This window comes from Anolis sagrei, chromosome 5 (genome assembly GCF_037176765.1).
Source record: "Anolis sagrei isolate rAnoSag1 chromosome 5, rAnoSag1.mat, whole genome shotgun sequence".
Taxonomy (NCBI): Eukaryota; Metazoa; Chordata; class Lepidosauria; order Squamata; family Dactyloidae; genus Anolis; species Anolis sagrei.
The window spans coordinates 106,825,651-106,851,299 of NC_090025.1; the positions used below are offsets into that span (position 1 = coordinate 106,825,651).

Sequence of the window (25,649 nt, forward strand, 5' to 3'; positions counted from 1 at the left end):
CATGGGGAGCTGGAGCTGAGAGATGGAGCTCATCCGCACTCTCCCAGGATTCGAACCTCCGACCTGTCTGTCTTCAGTCCTGCTGGCACAAGGGTTTAACCCACTGCACCACCAGGGGCATCCATAGGTGTAATGCTTTGACTAAACCAAAATTAAAGATCTCGCCCAGGTTTACATAAGGCCCCTTCGACACAGCTGAATAAAATCCAACTTTGTCTGTTTTGAACTGGAATATATGGCAGTGTGGACTCAGATAACCCAGTTCAAAGCCGATATTGTGTGTTTTTCTGCCTTGATATTCTGGGTTATACAGCAACAACAATTTATTTGTATTCCGCCCTATCTCCCCGAAGGGACTCATATTGTGTGGAAGGCCCCTAAGTGTTTCCAATTGACGTCAAGTGGTGTGGGGACAGAGTGGCCACAGCTCATCTGCAACAGGGAGGAACAACCTGCTGGATTTTGAGAGGAGTAGAGACATACAAAAGCTCCAAGAGACTTTAAAAAGTTTGGGTCAGGAGTGGGAATGGATTTGGGCTCAATGCCAGGCAAAGAAATGTCTTGGGCATGAGGATATAAACAATTGAGTCACATGACTAACTTCAGTTACTACTCTTGGAATGGAAAAGGTAGAGCCAAAAAATTCATGGAGAATAAGGTATGGGAGGAGTTGAACAAGGAAGGGGAAAAGTAGAAAAGTGCTAAACTTAAGAGTTTGTTGTTCCTTGTGCCCTTTCTGATATGGCTAATAATAGCCTGGCTCATTTTTCTTTCCTTCTTCCACCAATTGCCCAACAGTCTGCAGTTAGACAGTATTTTTAGCCCTGCCTTTCAACAGCTGTTGAACTAAAACTAGCTCTGGAGGGAAAAGAGGCTCCTCTCTGCAAGGGCTAGAAAAAGGCTACTTGTGGCCCCTTTCTTCCATTTGAAGGAGGAATAAAGATGGTGGGCTCCTCTACACTTGTCCAGAGCCTCCCCAAATTGTTATTATTATTGAAGCCCCATCTCCACCATCATGTAATCCAATTTCTGAATCCAGATGATTGGCTCTGAGCTGGATTACACTACGTAACAACATTTGAAAAAAAAATCTGTTCCTTGCTTGAAAGTGTTGTTTCCTGTTTAATTTTGTGATACTTACTTTGAAAGTAGTTGTTATACTTTAGAAACTTTGTTTCTGTGGCTGCCACAAACTATGTTGAATTGGTTGAGGTTCAGTGAGATATTCATGGAAAAACCATAATGTGCTGCAGGATGTTCAGTTTAATCAACTTTTTCATGTTTTTATGATAGAACCAATTAGGAAATGACACTTATAACCCAGGAACAAAAATTGTGCCTAGGGCCCTTCTACACAGCCCTATATCCCATAATATCATGCCAGAAAATCCCACAATATCTGCTTTGAACTGGGTTATCTGAGTCCACACTCAGATAATGTGGGATTTCCTGCCTTGATATTCTGGGATATAGGGCTGTGTGGAAGGTTCCCCAGAGGCCATTTCCGCTACATTGGCAGCCACCTCTCTACCAAAGTCAAAATCAACACCGAAATACAACACCGCCTGAGCTCTGCGAGTGCAGCATTTTTCCGAATGAAGCAGAGAGTGTTTGAGGACCGGGACATCCGTAGGGATAACAAGGTGCTTGTCTATAAAGCTATTATCTTCCCAACCCTGCTCTATGCCTGCAAAACATGGACTGTCTACGGACGTCACACACAACTCCTGGAACGATTCCATTAGCACTGCCTCCAGAAAATCCTGCAAATCTCTAGGGAAGACAAGCGGACAAATGTCAGCGTGCTGGAAGAAGCAAAGGCCACTGGCACTGAAGCGATGGTCCTCCACCATCAACTCCACTGGATTGACCACGTTGTCTGGATGCCTGACCACCGTCTCCCAAAGCAGTTGCTCTACTCTGAACTCAAGAACAACAACCCAGGGAAACAGGATGCTGGTGGGCAGGAAAAGAGATTTAAAGATGGGCTCAAAGCCAACCTTTAAAACTCTGGTATAGGCACTGGGAAGCCCTGACCCTTGAGCGCTCCAGCTGGAGGTCAGCTGTGACCAGCAGTGCTGTGGAATTTGAAGAGGCACGAATGGAGGGCAAAAGAGAGAAATGTGCCAAGAGGAAGGTCCTTCAAGTCAACCCCGACAGGGACTGCCTTCCACCTGGAAACCAATACCCTCACTGCAGGAGAACATGCAGATCAAGAATAGGGCTCCTCAGTCACCTACAGACCCACAAGTACACTGATCTTGGAAGACTATCCTACTCAGACAATGAGGGACCGTCTAAGTAGGCAAGTATAACCCAGGGCCCTTCCACACAGCCCTATATCCCAGAATATCAAGGCAGAAAATCCCACTGCTTTGAACTGGGTTGTCTGAGTCCACATTCAGATAATGTGGGGTTTTCTGCCTTGCTATTCTAGGATATGGGGCCCTCAGTTCAAAGCAGATATTGTGGGATTTTACACAACTGTGTGGAAGGGGGCACAGTTTAAAGCAGGGGTCTTCAAACTAAGGCCCGGGGGCTGGATGTGGCCCTCCAAGGTCATTTACTCAACCTTCGCTCAGGGTAAACCTAAGTCTGAAACGACTTGAAAGCACACAACAACAATCCTATCTCATCAGCCAAAAGCAGGTCCACACTTCCCATTGAAATACTAATAAGTTTATATTTGTTAAAATGGTTCATTTTAATTATTTTATTGTTTTTAAGTGTTTTTTGCACTACAAATATATGTGCAGTGTGCATAGGAATTCATTCATTTTTCTTTTCATATTATAATCTGGCCCTCCAACAGTTTGGGGGTCTGTGACCTGGCCCTCTGTTTAAAAAAATTGAGGACCCCTGATCTAGACACTAGACTCCTATTTATTTATTTATTTTGTCGTGTCAGGAGCGACTTGAGAAACTGCAAGTCGCTTCTGGTGTGAGAGAATTGGCCGTCTGCAAGGACGTTGCCCAGGGGACGCCTGGATGATTTGATGTTTTTATCATCCTTGTGGGAGGCTTCTCTCATGTCCCCGCACAAGGAGTTGATAGAGGAAGCTCATCCGCCTCTCCCCGGATTCGAACCTGCGACCTGTGGGTCTTCAGTCCTGCCAGCACAGGGGTTTAACCCACTGCGTCACCGGGGGCTCCACTAGACTCCTATTGGTGCAGGCTAAAATCCCATTGGTTTTTTTTTTTTTTTGCCGTTGCATCACATTGTTGGCTCATGTTTAACTTGTTGTTCACGAGGACCCCAAGATCTTTTTCACACGTACTGCTCTTTCAAGCCACCCAGAGTATCAAGGCAGAAAATCCCACAATATCTGCTTTGAACTGGGTTATGTGAGTCCACATTCCCGCCTTGATATCATGGCTTATAGGGCTGTGAAGAATTGCCCCAAGAACCAAGACAGAGAGAGAATCCAATAGGTTGTCCCCTGACATTAAGTCCAGTCATGTCTGACTCTGGGGTGTGGTGCTCATCTCCATTTCTAAGCCAAAGAGCCGGCGTTGTCCGTAGACACCTCCAAGGTCATGTGACCGGCATGACTGCATGGAGAGCCGTTACCTTCCCATCTGAGCGGTACCTATTGATCTACTCACATTTGCATGTTTTCGAACTGCTAGGTTGGCAGAAGCTAGGGCTGACAGCAGAAGCTTACACCGCTCCCCGGAATCGAACCTGTGATCTTTCGATCAACAAGCTCAGCAGCTCAGTGCTTTAACCCACTGCGCCACCGGGGGCTCCAATAAACCCTGCAGGGAAACTTCCCTCTGTGCCCAGTACAAGGAAATGAATGCCAGCTGCTGGAGCAAACCTCAAAAGAGAATTTCCCACTGACTTGGGAGTGGAAGGGGAGGTCATTTGGAGGCAACAACAGAGGGGAGTGAAGGGCAGGTGTGGAGGCCTCCAACAGGTGCATAAAATGCCCTTCCCAGGGCCGAGACTGCAAATCAACGGCGGAGAGGCTCCAAAGCTTTGAAAAGTAACCAGATCTGGGTGCAGAAGAGAAACAAGCCTGAGCCAGGGGCAACTCCAGAGGAAGGGTGTGTGTGCCTCCAGCAAAGGCAAACTAGGGGAGCCACGTGGAGGGAGGGGGGCCTGCTCTACTTACGCTCCGTCCCTTCTTGCTCTCGGTTTGGATCAAGGGCACCAGGTTGGCCATGGCTCTCCCAAGCGCCTCCCGTGGGCTGAGTACCTGCCTGGCCCTGGCAGAGAAGAGGGAGGGAGGGAAGGAGGCAGGCAGGGCAGAGGGAGGGGCGGGACCAAGGTGGAGCCCAAGGAAGAAGGCGCCGAGGAAGAGGAGGTCGGCTGGGAGCCAGCCCCGACCGCAGGAGCCCCTCAATGACGCTGGGCTGGGTCCAAAGGGGCTGCCTGCTTTCCCTTTCAGCCTGGCTTTCCTCTTGGGTCAACCAAAGGGGAGAGAAGGCTTCTAGGAAACTCTCAGGGAGACTTCCCCCAACTGAACACGCGTTTGTTCTCCAGCAAAATCGCCTGGAGGCGGCTCCTTATGTAATGCAACCGGCAGGCTCACTCCCAAAGCTTTGGATATGGATAGTGCATCAAGGGGGGATTCAAAGGCTGGGGAGGGGAAAGGAATTCAATAGTTCAAGATTGGGAAAGGCATGCCGCAGGGTTGTATACTCTCACCCAAACTATTCAGCTTGTATGCAGAACACATCATGCATACCTTGGGAAGTACGGATAGACACTGATGGACAGGCCCGTAGCCAGGATTTCGTTTGGGGGGGGGGGGGGCTGATTTTTTTTCAGGGGGGGGGGTTCGGGGGGGGGCTGAGTTTCGGGGGGGGGGGCTGAGTCTGAGTGAAAGAGGGTCTAGCCTAGCAAGCCTTTTGTATCATTACCCCAATACCCCCATGCATATGGGATATATTGAGTATGGTGATCAGATCATGATATGAATAAACATAACAGTTTAAGTAATGCACCAGTAAGGCCTTTTCATGAACCACCATGAGAATTTCGGGGGGGGGGGGGGGCTGAAGCCTCCCGAGCTCCCCCCCCCCCCCCCCCGCTACATGCCTGCTGATGGACAACACTGACATGGAACGCCCCGAATGCAGAACTGCCATAATTGTAAGGGAGCTGGGATGCTTTAACATCAACATAGCAGCCCTTCAAGAGACCGGGAGAGCAGGAGAGGGACAGCTGAAGGAAGAAAAAGGAGGCTACACCATCTTCTGGAAGGGACTGCCTGAGAAGACCAAAGAATGCACGGAGTTGGCTTTGCTATCAGAAATGATCTGGTGAAACATCTGACCAAAGCACTCACTGGCATCAACGAACGACTTTCAACCCTCCGAATTGGTCTTGCCAAAAACCAACAGGCAACCATCATAAGTGCCTATGCACCAACACTAGATGCTGATGAAGACATCAAGATTTTTTTTTTTTTACTGTCAGCTGGACACCATCCTATCAGAGATACAGAAATCATCCTCCTGGGGGACTTGAATGCAAGCCGGGTGAGACTTTGACCTGTGGCCAGGGACCATAGGAAAAGATAGGATTGGAAACAGCAACTTGAATGGCATCCTGCTTCTCACCAAATGTGCAGAACACAACCTTGTCATCACCAACACACTCTTCCACCAGAAAAACAAGTTCAAGACATCATGGAAGCACCCCCAGTCAAAGCATTGGCACCTCTTAGACTACGTAATCACACGTGCCAGAGACCGCCGTGACGTGCTCCTCACAAGAGCCATGACAGGTGCTGACAACTGCTGGACAGACTACGTGCTTGTTGGTTCAGATGCAGTGGACAGAACCTCATTTGGCTGTTATCTTTCAGCTTTTCCTGTACTTTGCATGTATATGAGTCTCAAGAGCCATCTCTGTTCCATAGTAAAAACATTGCATTCGAAGACATTTTAAAAATCGGTTCTGGTTTATTCAGAAATGCATTTAAAAGCTATCAGGGACTGATTGTGAATTTTCAAGTCTCAAATGCAAAAGTTGACAAAGTTGTCATCATTACGTGGAGTAATGGCTGTTTCAAGCAATTTTGCATAACCACTGAATGAATAAATCTTCCATGTTTTCCTTTCTCTTACAGTGTGTTTTTCAGATACTGTTTTCCATACAGGCTAATCCGATCCACAATGGCTATCAAGATCGCCCCCAAGTGCAGACTCCAAGGAAGAAAGACAAGGTGCAAAATGAACACCCAAGCCCTTCAGGAGCCCTCCAAATGAGCCCATCTCCAAACAACACTCAAGAACCATCTACCCACAGAACAACCCAAAAATGTTGAGGAACATTGGAACAAACTGAAGACCTTCATCACAGCCTGCGAAGAAACTATTGGATATCAAACCAAGAAACATCAAGATTGGTTTGACGAAAATGACAACGAGATCCAACAGCTAATTGACAAGAAAAGGAAAGCCTTCCAAACATGGCAGAGAGACATCAACTGCGCTGCTAAGAAAAAGATCTACACCAGTGCAAAAGCTGAGGTCCAAAAAAGGACAAGAGAACTCAAGAACATCTGGTGGACAAAGAAGGCTGAAGAAATTCAACACCTGGCAGATACCCATGATGCTCAGGGATTTTTCAAAGCCACAAAAGTCATCTATGGTCCAAGAAACCATGGGATACAGCCTCTAACTGTATCCTTCAAACTTCTGAAGGAAAAAAAATCAATTGCACTAAATTGGAAAGAACACTACCAAAGCCTCCCGAATCGCAGCTCCAATGTGGCCAGAGAGGTTCTCTCACAAATCCCACAACATCAACCCAGGGATGAGCTTGCAGCACTGCCTAGTTTGGAAGAAGTCAGCAATGCCATCAGCCAACAAAAAAATAACAAAGCCAGTGGACCTGATGGGATCCCTGCTGAAATATTTAAAGAAGGAGGACCTGAGCTGACATAACAACTCCACCAGCTCATAGAAAAAGTGTGGGTGATAAGAAAATCCCAGCAGATTTCAAGGATGCCACCATCATCACACTCTTCAAAAAAGGGGAAAGAACAGACTGTGGAAACTATCGAGGTATCTCCCTTCTAACCTCTACTGGGAAAATCCTTGCAAGAATCCTTGCAAACCGCCTTCTACCCCTCTCAGAAGACACTCTCCCAGAATGGTTTCCATCCCTCCAGAGGAACAGTGGACATGATCTTCACTACACGACAGCTCCAAGAAAAATGCAGGGAACAAAATCAACCTCTGTACATGGCATTCATTGACCTTGCAAAGGCATTCAACACAGTGAACCGCAGCGCTCTCTGGACCATCCTCCAAAAAAATCGGGTGCCCAAACAAATTTGTGAACATCCTGCGGCTCCTCCATGATGACATGATGGCAACAGTCTTGGGCAGCAATGGCTCCCAAAGTGACCTATTTAAGGTGGAATCAGGTGTCAAACAGGGATGTGTTATTGCCCCAACTTTATTCTCCATCTTCGTCGCTATGATACTTCACTGGAGTGGAAATCATTTATCGGACAGAGGGAAAGCTATTTAACCTCAGCAGACTGAAAGCCAGAACCAAGGTTACAACAACATCTGTTGTAGAACTCCAGTATGCTGATGACAATGTCATCTGTGCGCATTCAGAAGAAGACCTACAAGCTACTCTAAACACCTTTGCAGAAGCATACGGGAAGCTCAGCATGTCATTGAACATCGAGAAAACCAAAGTGCTCTTCAAGCAGTCCCCTGCCAATACCTCTCCAATCCCAGAAATACAGTTTGCAGACGTCTCATGCAACTCCTGGAACAATTCCATCAGTGCTGCCTCTGAAAAATCCTGCAAATCTCTTGGGAAGAAGCAAAGACCACCAGCATTGAAGCGATGGTCCTCAGCCATCAATTCCGCTGGACCGGACACATTGTCTAGAAGCCCGACCTTGTCCTAACCCTTACCCTAAGCGTCCCCTCCTTTCTATCCTTCCTTTGCTCTCCCCACTCTCACTCCGCCCCTTCTCTTCCCTTATTCACAGCTGCTTTTCCAGCATCTCTGTAACGCTTGGATTTAAAGTGGATTCATTTGCTAGCATGATGAGGAAGTAGGAAAGCAGTTCTACTCTAGAAACTTTTGATTTTGTGGCTGCCCCAAACTGTCTTGGATTGGTTGAGACTCTATTATTTTTTTGTGTCTGTGACTTGAGAAACTGCAAGACCCTTCTGGTGTGAGAGAATTGGCCATCTGCAAGGATGTTGCCCAGAGGATGCCTGCATGTTTTGATGTTTTATCATCCTTGTAGGAGGCCTCTCTCATGTCCCCACATGGGGAGTTAGAGCTGACAGAGGGAGCTCATCTGCACTCTATCCGGATTCGAATCTGCGACTTGTTGATCTTCAGTCCTGCTGGCACAAGGGTTTAACTCATTGTGCCACCAGGGACAATGAGAGGTTCATTGAAAAACCATAGCAAAATGTGGTGCAGGATGTCCTTCCCGCAAGAACAATGTTTGTTCAGTTTAATCAACTTTTTCCATGCCTTTTTGACAGAACCAATCAAGAAATGACGTTTATCACCCAGGAGAAAAAACCGTGTCACATAGTGATCAGAATACATTGTTGAGATTGAGCCAGAGAACATCACTGTTCCAATATTCACATGCCATGCTGCCAAACCATATCAGCTTGACAGCAAAGGGATTTAGTAATACTAAAAGGGATCTAAAAGGGCACCACAGCCTACCTAGTTGTTAGTCCCAACTTGAGTTGATTAAGTGAATCAATGGGAACTTGTTCCACACTAGTGTAACAAGTTCTCACTGCCAGTAGGAACACGGAGTTTCATCTGCGCTGATGATCGTGTCATCACCAGTCAAGCAGGGAGCTTTGAAATGGTTGAACAGAAGCTCTCATACAATGTTTAACATTTATACAAATGATCAGCCACTGCCAGAAGGGAAAGAGCGTTTCATCGTGCCATCACCAGTCAAGCAGGGAGCAGTAATGGCACGATCCTAGTCTCCAGAGCAGCAGAAAAAAAGCCTACCCCCTCCTCAGTGTGACATCCTTTCAGATATTTCAGAGTTTGGTTTCTAAACCTTCCTATTCGCCTCTTTCTAAAGTGAAACAGTTACGAGCATTGAAACTGTGCTCTTTTCATTCCCTGCTATAACTAATTTGTAAAATACACGCTGATTTTTTAAGAGGACCCCCCCCCTTTTTTTTTTACTAAAGCTTATTGTTTGTCTAATTGAATTCTCACAAATCTAATAGGCATTTTAAAATTAGCCATTTTTAGAGAGTACTGAAACACAGGGAATTGTGAAAGGAATAGACTTAACCACTTTTATGTGCTTAGGGGCAAAGCAGTTTGATACGCCCTTTGTGAGTTATGTAACTGATGGTTTTAAGACATGTGACATGTGAAGAAATTCTTTGTTGTTTTAGCTTCTCATTAAATGGCAATGAGTTTTATATGCACTAAATCCCTAACAGTAGCGTTCATTTTAAGTGGTAGCAATATTTACACAATACTGTTATCTGTTTCGTGTCTGTTGTTTTTGGAAGCTGACTTGAGACTATTGTTTATGAATTGACAATATTTGCAACACATGGCACCTACTTCCATTCCCACTTCCTTACCTCTTATTCAGGAGTGCAAATCATGTGGCCCTCCAGATATGGTTGCATTGAAACTCCCAGCATTTCTAAACCTTGGTTATGCCAGCTAGGGCGGCAAAGACTTGCAGTTCTACACTATCTGGAGTACAGTGTGATTTTCTCCCTGTCTTACATAAGTAAGAGGTTGCCTCTGGGTTACATTCTTTTTCTGGCAACAGAAAAAAACAGATAATATCTATCCTGTTTCAGCTTGTTAATTTGTTATTTGAGCAGTGTAGGGGAACTCCCATTGCTTAGAGAAAATGAATAATTATCAACATTTTGGAACACGTATGGGAAAGTATTCACCCTGAGATAGTTTGCTGCATGCCTTTAAAAAAAGTATACTTAAATATTTCTCTTACTGACTTTGGAGCAATGTTTCCCCAGTTTACTTTATTAAGTTAAATAAAATGAAATAAAACCATTTAAGGCAGCCACATAAAAACAACATTATGAATAATTTTGATAAAAGCCTCTTACAACTAGGTCACTAAGGTTGCATCTACATTGCGTGTGTGTGTGTGTGTGTGTATGTGTGTGTGTGTGTGTATAGCATTTATATATTGCTTTTCTGGGGGGACTCAAAGCAGTTCACAGCCCTATCAATGGCAAAATTCAATGCCTCACATGTATAAAAACATTACATATCAAATCAACAACACATGACAATAGATTAAAACCATTAAAACTATAAAACAGCAATCAAAAACACAAAATATTTAGACCTTGCATCAATCCTGAGCTGTCTTTAACTACTTCCATATTTTTGTCATTCACTGAATGCCTGCTTGAATAGCCAGGTTTTAAGTTGTTTCCAAACACTAGGAGGGAGGGGGATGATTAATATCACTAGGGAGGGAATTCCACAGCCAAGGGGCCACCACTGAAAAGGCCTTGTCTCTCGTTCCTACCAATTGCATCGGCAAAGGTGGTGGGACCAAGAGCAGGACCTTCCTGGCAGATCTTAGTGTTCTAACTTGCTCATAAAAGGAGATGCTTTCAGACAGGTAAGCTGGACCGGAAAAGCCAGTACTTTGAATTTTGCTCGGTAGCTGAGAGTGCCTTGGACTGCGAGAAGATCCAATCAGTCCATCCTCCAGGAAATAAAGCCCGGCTGCTCACTGGAGGGAAGGATACTAGAGACAAAGTTGAAGTACTTTGGCCACATCATGAGGAGACAGCAAAGCCTAGAGAAGACAATTATGCTGGGGAAAGTGGAAGGCAAAGGCAAAAGGAAGAGGGGCCGACCAAGGGCAAGATGGATGGATGGCATCCTTGAAGGGACTGGACTGACCTTGAAGGAGCTGGGGGTGGTGACGGCCGACAGGGAACTCTGGCGTGGGCTGGTCCATGAGGTCACGAAGAGTCGGAGATGACTGAATGAATGAACAACAAGCAGACTGGCAGTCAGTGGAGCTGACACAACAGTGGGGTTGTATGCTCCCTGTACACTGCTCCAGTGAACAACCTGTCTGCCGCCCATTTGACTACTTGAAACTTTAGAACAGTCTTCAAAGCCAACCCCATGTAGAGTGTGTTACAATAATAAATAAATGGATTCAATTGGTCTTTCCATAGTGCAGACTACATCGTCCGCGAACGCTCTAACCTTATACTCCTCTGATCTCACTCTCATACCTTGAAGGTCCTTGTCTTCCCTTATCTCCTATAATAGAATTTTGAGAACCAGTATGAATAATAGTGGTGAGAGGGGACAACCTTGTCTAACTCCTTTTCGTATGTCTATTTTTTTGGTGTGTAGGCTATTAACAATAATTTTGGCAGGTTGATTGGTATAAATGGCTGCTATTGCATTCAAGAAATGATAACCAATGTCTATTTCTTTCAGTATATATGACAAAAACTCCCAGTTGGTATTGTCAAAGGCCTTTTCGGCATTGAGGAAAAGTAACGTCCTTGCAGACGGCCAGTTCTCTCACATCAGAAGTGACTTGCAGTTTCTCAAGTCGCTCCTGACACGAAAATAAATAAATAAATCAGAATTTGAGATTTTTGTTTCATTCATAAACACTGATTCCCTGCATAATGTCATATATACTCATAAATGAAAAATCACAATGATAGGCATCATAAGTCAGCAAACATGTAGTACATTATTGCATTAGCTAAGTGAGGAGAATGTAAAATGTGAAAAATACATTCTGTTCTTTCATAAAAACCCTTGCTGTGGAACTCTTTGTAGTTATGTAATGCCAAAAACTTTGCATTTGCATGGTGGTCTGAAAAATATGCCATACTTGAACAAATAGCATGACATTAAAAGAAAACAAGCCTTTATAGAAAAATTTGAAATATGTTTTATGCCCTTAAATGATTGTAAGTCATCTAACAGCCCAGAAAATAAGTTTAAATTATTATTATTATAGCATTATAAAAATATGTGGTTTTATTCATATTTTGATAACTGGTATGATAATTAGAAAATTTGATCTCTGAAACAACCACAAATGTTTCCTGTAAGAATAAAATCAGAACGAGATTTATATAAAGAAAACGATGAAATTAGAGATTGTTATTGCTGGAGGGGATATGATGAATGGGCAGCAATTGCCTCCTCCCTGTGATTAACCCTTATCTTACTATTGATGAACATAATCCATGACTACGGCGCACAATAATCCAAAATACCCGGAGGGTCACAGGTTGTGCAGGCCTGTGTTACTTGATTGCAATGTAGACCAACAAAGCGATACATACGGTACATTGCATTGCCTCACCCAGAGCTTTTCAAACTGTGTGTCATGACATGTTGGCGTGTTGGCTGCAGTGTGTAGGTGTGTCATGTGAATGTAATGAGAAACCTCTAAGTATGTGAAACAAGCAATAAATCATATATATATATATATATATATATATATATATGAATGATTTTAATTAGATATTTTGTGTCTCCAAATAATTTGTTATTACAACTTAGCTATGTGTCTGAAACCTCTACAATTCCAGTCACCATTAAATAAGTCAAAAAATTAATAAAAATTTTGAGGATTCACGATCAGTAAAATTACTGGAGCCCTCGAATCATTAAATAGCAAAACAGAATCACTGACTCAGACGAGCAAGACTAAATAAAGTGTGCGGCTGACTGAAGCTGAGTAGTGTGAGTACATAACATATGATGTCGATCACTTGCCCTCTCCTGGCCTTCCATGCTCAACCAACGTCCTACTTGCCGGTGGTGCCCACGTAATAATGGATTCATTCAAATGAATAAAGGTTTAAAATTTTTAGTGTTTCATGGACCATATTTTAGTTCTTGTGGACCACTGGTGGTCCATGGACCATTGGTTGGGAACCACTGTTCTAGAAATCTTTCTATATGCTTTGCCCATGGATTGCATGTGTCTCATAATGCCACTTTCAGGTCACCCACAGTGGCAGTGCTTCAGTCCAGCAGAGGACCAACCAACAGCACCCTGCTCTAAATGTCTGGGTCCTGGAGCAGAATGAAGTGGAGACATCCTTGTTTTCTATGTTTGGCCTTGCTGTGTTTTGCCTTTGTTTTGTTTTTTTTAAACTCTTCTTGCCTTTCACATAAATACATCAAGGAGGGAAAGAGGGAAAAGTTGGAGAAAACTTATTGTCGTGTAATGCTAGATCTTCATTTGGAGGCACTCTGTAGCCCAATGGTAGAGCTTATGTCTAGAGTGACAGCAAAATGTGGGGACATAATACTACTGGCTTACTAATGGTATGTTAAGGGAAAGGATTTATTAGAGCTTTATGAGGGGAGCAGATTTGAAAAGTTACCGTATATACTCATGTATAAGTCGACTGCAGATCTTAGGAGCAAAATAATGGATTTTGATATGACTCATGGATATATCAAGATACATTCTGCAGAAAAACACCATATTAGTTGCCTCTAAACATCACCATTTTTCTTCCCAGACATTATAAAAGACCAGAAATGGTATTGCAGCAGAGAAAGTAGAAAGGTTAGTCTGTTCTCTTGGGACAAACTTCACTTTTTACCACTGTAGTTAGATAAGTGGATGGTTCCTTTTCTGATAAGTATTAGTGTGCAATGCTTACATTGATGCATAGCTAAGTTTGCTCAGTGTTAGATGAGTATATATCAGGCATGGGCAAACTCTGGCCCTCCGGATGTTTTGGTCTTCAACTCCCACAAATCCTAACAGCCTACTGGCTATCCAACAATTTAAAAACTGTTTTTAACACATAAGTATTTGGAAAGGCATATTTTGTCACTATTATAAAATGGTCTACAGTAGCAGTGTGCCATCATACCCAGACACTATAAAATTAAAAGTAAGATGTGCTTCTCTCTATATCTGGGTGAACTGCGGGTGCCTTTCTTAGAAGCTCAAGATTCTCAGCAACTGAGGCCGGTCCAGATTTGAACATCAACAGAACATTTATTTTTCAAAGTCCTTGACAGACTTGGCACAGCTTGATGAAGTTAAAAACACAAACAGTCAATTTGGGAAACCATATAGATGTTCTTTCTTTCCTTTTTCCTTCAGTTACCGAGTTAACTTTTCCCCAACAGTAGAAAAATCCTGGGATCTTTTTAAGATTAGTTTTGGAGATGAAGTAATGGAGCCTCTCTCAATGGCAGAGAAATCCTGAAATATTCCTTGCTCCAGCGCTGAGCTACTGTCCTTTAGAAAGAGCAGGTCTTTCTCTATCTGAGCTCAGCACCAGTTTCAAAGGTGAGAGGGTAAATGTACTCACAATGGCTTGTCCGAGCTGCCTAACTTGGCCACCAGCACATCTGAGGCTTTTTCTATACTAAAGAAGGCAGGAGAGCCTTTCCAAGATAGAGATCTCTTCCCCAGAAAAAAGGGCAGTCTCTAGACCAAAAGGATACCTTTTAAACAGCCAGTAGGCTGTTAGGAATTGTGGGAGTTGAAGTCCAAAATACCTGGAGGGCCGAAGATTGCCTATGCCTAGTATATATAGTAAGTTAAAATTGATAATACAACATGAAATAGAAGAAACCTCCACAAGTTAGGAATGATGGAACAGAAACTATCAATAGATCCTATTTCATTATTTTGGTAACCTTGTAATGACATTTAATAAAATCAATTTTACCTTTTTTCCTGGTGAAATATACATGACTAATTGTCCTTGGGCGTATCTATCCCACTGGGAGTTGTCCTTGGGCTGCTCCAATCAATCACATCGTTGGGCAATGTTTTGGTATTCCCTGAGCCATTTGATGCCCTAAAACAAATGTTGCCCAGTTTTTGGCTGCCTTTCTTGGCAGAGAAAGGTGTCAGGATGCAACAATGTTCTGCAAAAGAACAGTGCCTCACAGTGGTGGTAGGGAAATAATGGTTTAGAAATCTTAGGGTAACCTGAAACCTTTTACTTTCTAATCTGTCCTGCCCCCACCTTGTGTGACATAAACTGATATTCCCGGCATTTCCCCATCTCTTTTTCAGATTTCTTTCCATTGTTGACTTTTCAGTTCCAGTTCCTTAGAATACAGCAGAGGTCCACAAACTTTTTAAACAGAGGGCCAGGTCACAGTCCCTCAAACTTTAAATTATAATTTAAAAAAACATCAACAAAGAACAAAAAACAAAAACAAAAAAACAACATGAATGAATTCCTATGCACACCGAACATATCTTATTTGTAGTGCAAAAAACAATTAAAAATAATACAATAATTAAAATGAAAAACAATGTTAACAAATATAAACTTATTAGTATTTCAATGGGAAGTGTGGGCCTGCTTTTGGCTGGTGAGATAGGATTGTTGTTGTTGTGTGCTTTCAAGTCATTTCAGACTTAGGTTGACCCTGAGCGAGGGCCAAGTAAATGACCTTGGAGGGCCGTATCCGGCCCCTGGGCTTTAGTTTGAGGACCCCTGGAATATAGCATAGGCTCAACATAGATCCAATATCTTTCCTAGCAGTAATGGACTTACTGTTTTAGTTTAGTCTGTAACTACGGATGGTCATTGCTCCTTAAAGGCCCCTTCTACATTACCATATACATCTCAGGCCCCTTCTACATTACCATATAAAATCCAGATTATCTGATATGAACTGTAGACTCATATAATCCTGTAGACTGTAGACTCATATAATCCAGTTCAAAGTAGATAATGTGGATTATATGTTTTGGTAACGTGGATTATATTGCAGTGTAGAAGAGGCCTCACACCAATTCAGTTGCCAAATGTAATTTCACTCTGCTAACAACAACCAATTTGGATCAGAGAAGTATAGTTGTAAGTGCATGAAATCCACATTGCCTGAAGAAAACTAGGAGAAAAGTCAAATGGGTCAGAGTACACACACACATAAAATACTCCATGTCAAATGTACTGTTCACCATTTTACTAATGTCAATGCAAAAATACATCACCTACCACTTTCTTCTTTACTTCAGGATTATCTTTTATTTCACAAGTGCTTTTCTCCTTTGTGTTTGTTGTGTTATTCTCCATGTTGATATCTGTTGATGATATAGAAAAAATATATTTTAAAATTAACTAGTAGAAAGAACTTTAATCTCCAAACATTCTTAATCTTTTTTGAAGGAATTGATTTTATCCAGCAAGATTCTTATCAAATAAGTCCTTCTGGAACTTGAGGATTGTGACTTTCACTTGTGAAAAAAAATGCATTGTGTAGCGAAAGAAGTGTAGTGTTGTATGTGACTGGCAATTGATAAAAACATACATAAATAAATGTCTCAATGCTGTATTTGTTACCAGCTGGATACCTGTAACATGCCATACTAGTTATGTTAGTTATTTAATAGCTTCAGTTGCATAGATCTCAGCCATTTCCAGACACAGGGTTACCCACAATCCGAAACCACTATAAAGCTATCCTGTCTTATTTATATTCTCAATAGATTTTCTATGGTTAGGGGAAAAGGCAGACAAAACAATATAAAAGCAGTGGTGAGTGAAAGTGAATTAAGCAGAGTGATAGCCCGCTACAAGTCTTGTCTGACACTACCTCCATGTGTCTGTCTTAGTGTAGTGTTACATTAGTACTACTTTAACCATTATTTCCCCCTGACATTCAGTCCAGTTGTGTCTGACTCTGGAGGTTGGTACTCATCTCCATTTTTAAGCCCAAGAGCCGGCGTTTTCCATAGACACCTCCAATGTCATGTGGCCAGCATGACTGCGTGAAGCGCTGTTATCTTCTTGCAGAAGCGATACCTATTTATCTACTCACACTTGCATGTTTTCGAACCGCTAGGTTGGCAGAAGCTGGGCCTAACAGCGGGAGCTCACTCCGCTCACTGGATTGGAACTACCAACCGTTTGGTCAGCAAGTTCAGCAGCTCAGTGGTTTAACCCGCTGTGCCACCAGGGAGTCTTTTTTAACTAACATGGCTCCACCTAATAGGATTAGAGTTTACTTAGAATTATTGTAATAGGAAATTCCGAGTACATTAGGAAACTATATTTCCTTAGACTCCGTCTGGTGGAGCTGAAAAAGTTATAGAGATAGGAAATTGTGAAGCAAGACACATCCTGGGACATCATCACTTTGCCACTGACAACCTTTCAAGTCCAAACGAATAATGAAGCCAGAGTTAATGATTATCTTGCATTCCATTCCGATGTTCCTTAAGTAATTTCTCAGTTATAGAAATGATGTGTATTTTGCTTTGGGAGTATTACACTGTATGCATAAACAATTATAAAAGACTGATCACACAAATAATGTACTATGATAATGCCATTCCATGTCTTTAATGAAACATTGACACATCACATCCTGTAAACTGAGATGGCTTCTTCTTATAGTTGAACTCCCAAGAGTCAATTAAGTTTGTGGCAACAATTAAATTGCCGCAGTTGTGTTCAAATTAGGTCAACAGCCTGGTTACATTATAGAGAAAATCAAACCCTCTTTGTGCTGTCGAAATGCCATTTAAAAAGATGGGACTCCTTACAATTTGATGCTTTTATGAAAACTGGGAGGCAACAGCTGTAATTGTATTTATATGCCAATGATTAGTTTTTCAAATTTCTCATTCAGGATTACATAGAAATCTATTTGTTCCCAATATTTTCAGATAGGTTTGTCCACATCCCTACAAAACTCTTTAAGGCACCATATATGATGAAATATTTAGAATTATAATATCATTGTGTAGCACTTCGGCATAGGCAATCTACCTTTGGTAATGTTAAATGGTATAAGAAGATAGATCTGTCCGCAAGGTACTTCAGATTTTCCAACCTTGTATATTTTGCCTTTTACAATAACAGTTGTTTGAATGAATACACGAGATGCCCCCTGACAAGTTTATCTCGATATTTATTTATTTATTTACAGTATTTATATTCCGCCCTTCTCACCCCGAAGGGGAATCAGGGCGGATTACAATGTACACATATATGGCAAACTTTCAATGCCAAAGACACACAACAGATATAGACAGACAGTCAGAGGCTATTTAACTTTTCTGGCCACCAGGGGAGCTGTCGCTTTCATCGTCCATCTGTGACACTGATTAAGTACTTCCGCATTCCCCGCATGCTTTTGCTGGAGTGCTTTGCTGGAGTCTTTTTTATGGCCTCGTAAATTAGTTAAATTAGCCTCCCCCAAACATAAGTGGTACCTAATTTTCCTACTTGACAGAAGCAACTGTCTTTCGGGTTGCAAAGGTTGACAACAAGCTACACAATTTATCAGAAGCTCACTCCGACCTGGGCTGGCTTTGAACTTATGACCTTTTGGTCAGAAGTGATCTTAATGCAGCTGACACTCAACCAGCTGCGCCACAGTCCTGGTGCTAGCATATGTTCGGATATCCTAGCATATATTAGGAGGATCTTGTTAAATTAGCTTTTCACAACCTCTCCTTTGAATTGAAAAAAATAGTATGTCAGTTTTGAAAGGACCAATGACTTCTAGTAAAGTTAAAGATTTTCCCCTGACATTAAGTGCAGTCGTGTCCGACTCTGGGGGTTGGTGCTCATCTCCATTTCTAAGCCCAAGAGTTGGCGTTGTCCATAGATACCTCCAAGGTCATGTGGCTGGCATGACTGCATGGAGCATTTTTACCTTCCCACCAGAGCGGTATCTATTGATCTATTCACATTTGCATGTTTTCATAATGCTAGGTTGGCAGAAACTGGGGTTAACAGTGGGAGCTCACCCTGCTCCCTGGATTTGAACCCGTGACTTGTTAGCAAATTCAATAGCTCAGTGGTTTAACCCACTGTGCCACCAGGGCCTCCAATGACTACTAATCACGTGAAATTTCGCTGGAGGGTGATCTGTTTTTGGAATTTGAATTCCATTGGGTACCCAGATCCATTTACAGGAGCCTTCCGAAAATTGGCAAATGGAAAAATCTGTTTTCAGCTAGGCAGCAAAAAGTTCCAGGAAGATCCAGCCCATTGACAAACATATGAGGCTCCCCTTTCTGTTCCTGGGATACTTTCCTTTCTTCCTTTCAAGGCAGCCTGGGCTTGAAGAATGAGGTTAAGGAAACACCTCTCATGGGACCCTTTCCTTTCTTTCTTTCAGGGTTGAAGAACATGTTATGGAAGCATGCACCACATGCTCCAGAATAGATGGAAATAAGAAGCCACACTTGGCAGCCGTGTGGGCCATTTTGGGCGAAAAAAAACATGACGGCTGAGCCCTTATCATTATGGCCAGCTGGACAAGCCGAACAAGCTGGATTGGTCAAAGGGAATCAACCAAACTGAATCTGTGCACAATCCTAATGACTACCAGGTTCTATAGGCTCTATTGAAGAGGAAGGAATTGGTAAAACCACTTTTTAGTACTCCTTGCTTAGGAAATCCTAGGAAATTCAAGAGATCACGCAATTTGAAGTTGTTGTATCCTTTCAAGTAATTTCTGACTTATGACAACTCTAAGCCAAAACGATTACAGAGTTTTCTTGGAAAGGTTTGTTCAGAGAAGGTTTGCCTTTGTCATCCTCTGAGTCGTAAGATGTTGAAAATGACCTCGGAGAGAGTGTCACTCAACTAAGGTGACCTAGTGGGTTTCCATGGCTGACTGGAGAGCCAAGTCCTGGTCTCCCAAGTCCTAGTCCAACACCCAAACCCCTCCACAACATTGGTTGGCTATTTCATCCTCCTACTTTGTCTTGTAATATTTACAAAACTGTCATACAATGCTATGTGTGTGCAGATGTTTACCGCTAGATGCTTAGAAACTGGTCAAGTTAAGAATATGTTATCACTAAGGTTTTGGCCAGCTGGCTCTCTCACCCCGTAGTTCTTGTTGCTTCCAATCTTGACAAAGACAGATCAATGTGTTGTCGAAGGCCTTCGTGGCTGGAATCACTGGGTTGCTGTGAATTTTCTGGGCTGTATGGCCATGTTCCAGAAGCATTCCCTCCTGAGGATGCCTGCCATAAATGTGGTGAAACATCAGTAGAGAACGTTTCTGGAACATGGCCATACAGCCTGGAAAACCCACAGCAACCCAAAGCCAGATCAGCTTGGCAATTTCAGACATCTAGGGCTGTATCCTATCTTCTCCACTAGGAGGAGCTGCTACATTTCTAATGGGAAATCTAAACTGCTGATGTATATGCTAATATCTTTGAAATGTTTTATCAGAAATTATTGTTCAGTGAGAAATATATATTAGTTTTCATATAGATTAGTTTTTTAAATTATGTAATGTCTTTATCCTATGTGTAACCAACTAGGTGTCTCCAGTTAAAAGAATCAAGACATTATCATTGTCGTCATCATTATTTTAGGGTGTATTTAAACTGTAGAATCAATGCTGTTTAATGCCATAGCTCAATGTTATAGAATCACAGGGGTTCTAGTTTTACAAGGCTGCTCCACCAGTGTACTGGTTCCCTACCAAACTACAATTCCCATAGTATTGAGCCATGGCAGTTAATTAATTAATAAATTAATTTACATTTTTATCCTGCCCTTTTCAGCCCGAAGGCGACTCAGGGCGCCATACAGACCAGCAACAATTAGATGCCACATATATATCCATATATCAGTTAAAGGCAATTAAAAAACATCATAAAATCCATATAAAAATCTTAGAAGCTATAAAAACTATAAAACATCTATAACAAACAATGTCTTCCAGTCCAATTCCTCATCCGTTTACATCCTCTTAGTCGTTCTGTGTTCATATTCCAATCTTGTGTTTATCTGGTCATGCTGAAGTTCCAAACGCTTGCTCAAAGAGCCACGTTTTTACTCTTTTCCGACAGGTCAGGAGGGAGGGGGGCTGATCTAATATCCCTGGGAAGGGAGTTCCACAGCCGGGGGCCACCAATGAGAAGACCCTGTCTCTCGTCCCTGCCAGACGCACCTGTGAGGCAGGTGGGATCGAGAGCAGGGCCTCCCCAAATTTCTATAAGGTTCACAGGGAGATGTGTTTCGATAGGTAAGCTGGGCCGGAACCATTTAGGGCTTTATAGTAAAAGGGGGGTCAAGTAGCATTACTCCCTTGCTGTAGATGCACAGTTAAACCAATATTTTAAAAAAGTTCTGCCTGAGTATAATTTAATTTCAAATAAGCCCCTTTAGTTTTCAACAATTCTTTCAGACAGCAAAATGAAACAGGCTTAAATTCCTACAGGTGGTCCCAGTGGTCATCGGCACATTGGGTGCTGTTCCAAAAGAGGTTAGCTGGCATTTGGAAACAATAAACATTGACAAAATCACAATCTGTCAACTGCAAAAGGCCACCTTACTTGGATCTGCGCGCATCATTCGAAAATACATCGCACAGTCCTAGATGCTTGGAAAGTGTTCAACTTGTGATTTTGTGATATGAAACCCAGCATATAGATCTCGTTTGCTGTAACATACTGTGTTTTTGTGTCAGAATAATAATAATAATAATAATAATAATAATAATAAGATCATATCCTTTTTCCCTTAATGTCTCTGTTAGTAATGCCTGTCCTTGAAGGAGGAAAAAATCATGGCTCTTCATCTGATACCCTTTCTGGCTTGGCAATTAAGTTACTGTTTCATTTAAATGCTTGGTTAGTATTTAATTGTCAAAATAGTAAAAAAATATTTGTTATCCAATTTTTTAAAAACAATACAGGTTATTTTTATACATAGCACACCCAGCACAGGTTCTAATTTCTATAAATAGCACATTCACAATCACAAATGACAAAGTCAGCATTTTGATGCCATATCTGAATATGAAACAGCAAAGTTTCATCCATTCAGATTTGCCGGTACTGAATGAAAAGCTCAAACTATCATAATCACACAATGGCTCATTTGCTTCCTTTCAGAAAGGAAACACATAGTTAGTAACTCCTGATCATCAGCTGCGATAAATATGTCCCTTTCATTGTACATTACTGAAAATTGTAATGGCATAACTGAATTGGAGGCATAAGTGTAAAACCCTACATTAAACAGAGAGTTCATCTCTAGCTTTACTTTCTTGGACTGTGGAACAATCCAGGACAAAGTTAAAATGCAAAATTGAAACATGTATTTCTATTTTCACAGTGAAAATGTTGAAATTGTAAAGCAATTGATAGGTGTGTTACTCCCACAAACTTTGAATACAACACAGTTAAAGTCCACTATGAAAATCCCATGTATTTCAATTGCAGTATGCATTAAAGACAGATATTTGTTAGTCCATTAGCCACAGTCATAAGGGCTATTTTTGTATGTAGGCTTTTAACATCCTCCATAACTGCTCATAGCTATGCATTTTTTAAGAAGAACAATATGGGTAGGAATAGTTTATTTACAATTTCTTTAGTTGTGATCTGTACATAACAAGGCAATGTTTTGTGAAAACTTTGTTTATAGCAGGGTGATGTTTTGGGAGACCTCTGATTGTCTTTTATGTTATTTGAGATCTATATAAAACCACCGGTGAAGCTGCCCAGAAATGTGATGTGCTGTAGCAGCATGCGCATGACAGGTAATTTTAATCTGTCTTTCTTTTCCTTGTGTGTTTGTCTTCCAGGAAAATTCCTTGGATGAGCACTAAGAGACCAAAGCTTCATCCTGACTAAACAAAAATCATCCTAGTGAAAAGCCAAAGTTTCCTGATAGATTTTTGATGGATCCCATCTGCTACTGAAAAACAATGGCTTTCAAATTATTTATACTGATCTTAAATAGTTTTATGAATAAACATTTTTCTGCTGTTGCAACTATCTTAGGCTCAACTGACTTCTGTCTTTATTTGTATAACTGATTGTGTGTGTGCCTGTTTGTGGCTTCAAGTCACCTGTTGATATACGGCAACCCAATAAACTTCCTAGGGATTTCTTAGGCAAGGAATTCTCTGAAGCATTTGCCAATTCCTTCCCTTAAAATATAACCTACAAATTGAGTTGCCAAAGGCTTTCATGGCCAGAATCACTGGGTTGCTGTGAGTTTCTTGGGCTGTCTGGCCATGTTCCAGAAGCATTCTCTCCTGACGTTTCACCCACATTTATGACAGACATCCTCAGAGGTTGTGAGGTCTATTGGAAACTAGGCAAGTGTGGTTTATATATCTGTGGGATGTCCAGGGTGGGAGAAAGAACTCTTGTCTGCTTGAGGAAAGTGTGAATGTTACCACTGGCCAGCTTCATTAATATTGAATAGCCTTGCAACTTCAAAGCCTGGCTGACTTCTCTGGTTGAATTAGTCTGCAGTGCCTCCCAGACAGGGATCCTTTGTTGGGAGGTGTTAGTTGGTCCTGATTGTTTCCTGAATGGGAACAAAATCTGGCTACCAGTATTTAAAAAACTCTAAAATCAGGATAGTAAATAAAGAACAACATTTGGAAACAGGGGAATTCCAGACAAGAAAGAGTCAGGGCCAGCTAACACCTCCCAACAAAGGATTCCCTCAGGAAGTAGCCAGCCTTTGAAGCTGCAAGACCATTCAGTGCTAATCAAGGTGACCAATTGCAACATTCACACTTGCTTCAAACAGACAAGAGTTCTTCTCATCACCCTGGACATTACACAGATATGTAAATCTCATTTGCCTACTTTCCAACTGACTTCACAACCTCTGAGGATGCCTGTCATAGATGTGGGTGAAATGTCAGGAAATAATGCTTCTGGAACATGGCCACACAGCCCGGAAAACTCACAGCAACGCAGCCTACAGATTAATGAAAAAATTATAAATATTTTTTTCAGAAAAACATTTTCTTGCAGTAAACAACGCTTAAAGAAATATAAAATAACGCGCTTTCCAGAAATCATGTAGAATTTTAGGGCACAGTACAGCTTTCAATAGTCCTATAGTATGTGTTATTAGGGGTTAGGACACCATCAAGGATAATAAATACAGGGCAAACAGTTATACATACAAAAAAGGGAAATATTTCCATAATGGGTGGAACTACATTGAACTACAGTGACCTCTCAGTATCCAATGAGGTTTGTTCCAGGACTCTGCCCTCCATAGACAACAAAATCTGTGGATGCTCAAGTCCCATTATATGAAGTGGCTTAATAAAATTGTGCACCTTAAATAGTAATAGTAGTAGTAGTAGTAATAACAATTTTATTTCTTACCCACCTCTCCTTATGGCTCGATGCATGTTACAGATTTTTTTTTCATGTCAGGAGCAACCTGATAAACTGCAAGTTGCTTCTGGTGTGAGAGAATTGGCCGTCTGCAAGAATGTTGCCCAGGGGAAACCCGGATGATTTTGATGTTTTATGATCCTTGTGGGAGGCTTCTCTCATGTCCCTGCATGAGGAGCTGGAGCTGATAGAGGGAGCTCATCCGCCTTTCCCCGGATTCGAACCTGTGACCTGTCGGTCTTCAGTCCTGCCCGCACAGGGCTTTAACCCACTGCACCACTGGGGGCTAATCAAGGCAAATTGGGGTTTGCTTTTTGGACCTTTCTACCCATAGCTTCAAACTGGGGATGGTTGAATCCACAGACACAAAATCAGTGGATGAGGGCAGAGCTGACTATAAATGAGTTTGCAACACAATGCATTGATACAACACAGGAAGAGTAAATGTAATGAAATAATTAGTAATTATAAATTTCTAAGTCAAAACCTATAAAATTTATTTCCAATGTAGAGAACAACCCCCAGAAACATACTTTATAATTCTGTAACATATTCATTACCTAACATGGAGTAGATCGTGCTCAAAATAGATAAATACAAGAAAAGAACGTATGTGTTGTAACAATGAGTTTGAAATATGTAAAGTTTGTAGACTAATGAGGAGTACCTTTACACATTCAGGCAAAATACACTTTTCCTATAATAGACATTGATTTTTTCTAAACTAAGCAAAGTACCAGAAAAAAAAAACAATTTTCCAACTTACATTTCTCAAGGTACCTCTGCTTTCAGGGACTACTTTGGAATTAACTCCCAGTCTAAAGAGCACTCATATATGCCACAGAGACGGAAGAAAAAGTCGATGTCATTTAAAAATGACTAATCAATCATTAAACCCACCTATTCCCATTTGCAACTTTCTCTTTTATAGGGTTTCGTGAATGGTTAATCATTAATGGTTAATCATCTTTTTGTTGGGTGAGATCAATCAATATTTTGTAAATCAGCATCACCAAAACATGAGGAAACACCTTACAAGAAAAAATATTTACTGTTGTCCAGTCCATAAATCCTATAAAGATGTCATTCTGAATTATAGTTGTTTACTTTGGCCCCGATTCTCACTGTAATTCACCTTCTTCTAAAAGTATCTATTTCCTGCAAGCATTACAATAGAAGTCTCACATTTCATCATTAAACTTTAAGTCGATGGTAGTTATGATAAAATTATTAAAATTACCAACACTAATTAAAATGACTTTCAAATACAAGAGGTAGGTGAGCTAGCTAACATTATAAAATTGCAGGTGCCATGAATCTGATTAAAATAATTATAAATAGTTAGTCAAAAATTTATATGTGAACCAGATGAACAGCACTGTCCTTAAAACCACTTGGATCCCAGAAAGATGCCAAAACAATTAAAAGTACACTGATACCTTGGCTTAAGAATTTAATTTGTTCCATTGCAAATCTCTTAACTCGCAACTCAAAAAGCTCTCATCTCAAAGTGAATTTTCTCATTGAAATGCTATTAAT

At 41.6% G+C, this 25,649-nt stretch overlaps 1 protein-coding gene across 2 annotated transcripts in view; it reads right to left on the minus strand.

Moving 5' to 3' along the window:
- SLC2A9 (solute carrier family 2 member 9) overlaps positions 1-25,649 on the minus strand; it is a 127,218-nt gene that overhangs the window by 68,665 nt on the left and 32,904 nt on the right. The window contains exon 2 of one of the 2 annotated variants that reach the window (XM_067468959.1): positions 15,970-16,055. In XM_067468959.1, the coding sequence (XP_067325060.1) occupies positions 15,970-16,047 (78 nt within the window). In that variant the 5' untranslated portion in view covers positions 16,048-16,055. Of the gene's footprint in view, positions 1-4,118; positions 4,217-15,969; positions 16,056-25,649 lie in introns of those variants that run through there. The other variant, XM_060777972.2, reaches the window with a different exon arrangement.